The 1,918-nt window shown below is 46.9% G+C and overlaps 1 protein-coding gene across 1 annotated transcript; it reads right to left on the bottom strand.

The window, feature by feature from the left end:
• Positions 1 to 707: 707 nt before the first annotated feature.
• Positions 708 to 1,657, bottom strand: LOC309362469 (olfactory receptor 13H1-like; the record flags this gene model as incomplete). Its single annotated transcript, XM_081931823.1, has 1 exon — positions 708 to 1,657. One exon carries the CDS (start codon positions 1,655 to 1,657, stop codon positions 725 to 727), a length of 933 nt encoding a protein of 310 aa, XP_081787949.1. The 3' UTR covers positions 708 to 724.
• Positions 1,658 to 1,918: the final 261 nt, after the last annotated feature.

The following is a 1,918-nucleotide window of genomic DNA, read 5'->3' on the forward strand; positions in this document are numbered from 1 at the left end:
AGAAAGGAGCAAAGGAGGAGGTGGAGCAAGGCTAGGGTCTTGAACTGGTGTCTGGGGGGAGGAGATTCAGACGGAGCTTCAGCGGTCTAGGGTTGAGACGTAGAGCTGCGCGCCGCGGCTTTGGAATCGAAACTGAACCTTAATAAAGACTTTTGTATATAACAAGAACTGGCGTTGGTCCTCTGTGAACTGGGACCTTGGGCAGCTCTGACACATGTGTTCCCAAGTTTTGAAGGCATAGTTAAGCTGGGAGGCTTTCCATAGAGCAGCAAAGGTGTCTGCCTGGTTGTCAGACTTGGGAACCTTCACAATTTTTATCACAAAAATTACTTAGGCTGAACAGGAAAGGTTAATTTGCTTCAACTGTACAGTGAGGGTGTAATTTGTCCCACTGAGAGAGCCAGTGTGGTGTAGTGGTTAAGAGCGATGGACTGGTAATCTGGTGAGCCGGGTTCGCTTCCCCGCTACTCCACATGCAGCTGCTGGGTGACCTTGGGCTAGTCACACTTCTCTGAGGTCTCTCAGCCTCACTCACCTCACAGAGTGTTTGTTGTGGGGGAGGAAGGCAAAGGAGAATGTTAGCCACTTTGAGACTCCTTAAAGGGAGTGAAAGGCAGGATATCAAGTCCAAACTCCTCCCCCTCCTCCTCCTCCTCTTCTTCTTTACCACAACTTCCTCTTGTTATCAGAAATTGCCCACTATCAAATGCAATCCATTTGATACTTATTCTGATATTTTCCTTCCAGCCAGTTTCCAAAGGGCACCCTTCACATCCCTGTTTCTCAGGCTGTAGATCAAAGGGTTGAGCATAGGTGTCAAAGCTCCATATGCTACAGATATGAGCTTGTCCTTTTCAGAAACTGATTTCCCTTGTGGCCTCAAGTACATGATCATGATTGTGCCATAGAAGACACTGACGACAGCAAGGTGAGAGCTGCAGGTGGAAAAGGCTTTCTTGCGACCCTGTGCTGAACGGATGCGCAGTACAGCCAGGCCTATGCGCCCATATGTCACAACTATGAAACCAAAGGGAGGTATTAAAATAGAGATGCTGGCAGCTTGCATAAAGAGCTCACTAGCATGAATGTCAGAGCAAGCCAGTTTGAGGAACGACTCCAGCTCACATGCAAAATGATTGATGACATTTTGTCCACAGAAGTCAGTAGGCCGCAACAGTGCATTGATCAGAGTTATCAGGAAAGGAAAGCCCACAGATGCAGCCACGAGGCAAAGGCAAAATTTCCAGCTCATGATCTTCATGTAGTGCAAGGGCTGGCATATAGCCACAAAGCGGTCATATGCCATGAGCGCAAGCAGAACACACTCAGTGGAGACAAGTAATAGACCAATGTACATCTGGGACAGGCATCTGTAGAAGGAAATTGTAGGCCTGTAAATGAAGCAGTTGACCAAGACCTCTGGAACTGTATTGCTGATGAGGGCGATGTCTATAGAAGATAGAGCACACAGAAAGAAATACATGGGAGTATGAAGCCTGGGGTCCACAATGATTAGCATGATAATGAGGCCATTGCCAAGAAAGCTAGTGAGGTAGACTACCAAGAGGAAGAGGAAGAAGATGGTTTGAGCTCTGGGGTATTCGGATAATCCAATCAAGATGAACTCTGTCAGCATAGTCTCATTTGCAAGTCCCATGGTGTTCTGTGACTGGTATCTCCTGCAGGGAAGAAGCACAGACAGAGGTCTCTCTAAGAAGCATCCACCCCCTTGTAATCCAGGCATAGAGCCAGGAATGTCCAAGTTCGCGGGCTGCTTTCCAACTCATTTATGCACAATTATATCCCACTGAAATCAGTCAGTGCTGCTGTTAGTTTGATAACTTATTATACTAGGGTTGTCATATTTCAAGAAATATGGGCACAAAAAGTTCTTGAGGTTTTTTAGGGCCATTGCCCG

The sequence above is a fragment of the Podarcis melisellensis genome (assembly GCF_964234715.1).
Source record: "Podarcis melisellensis genome assembly, contig: HAP1_SCAFFOLD_354, whole genome shotgun sequence".
Classification (NCBI taxonomy): domain Eukaryota; kingdom Metazoa; phylum Chordata; class Lepidosauria; order Squamata; family Lacertidae; genus Podarcis; species Podarcis melisellensis.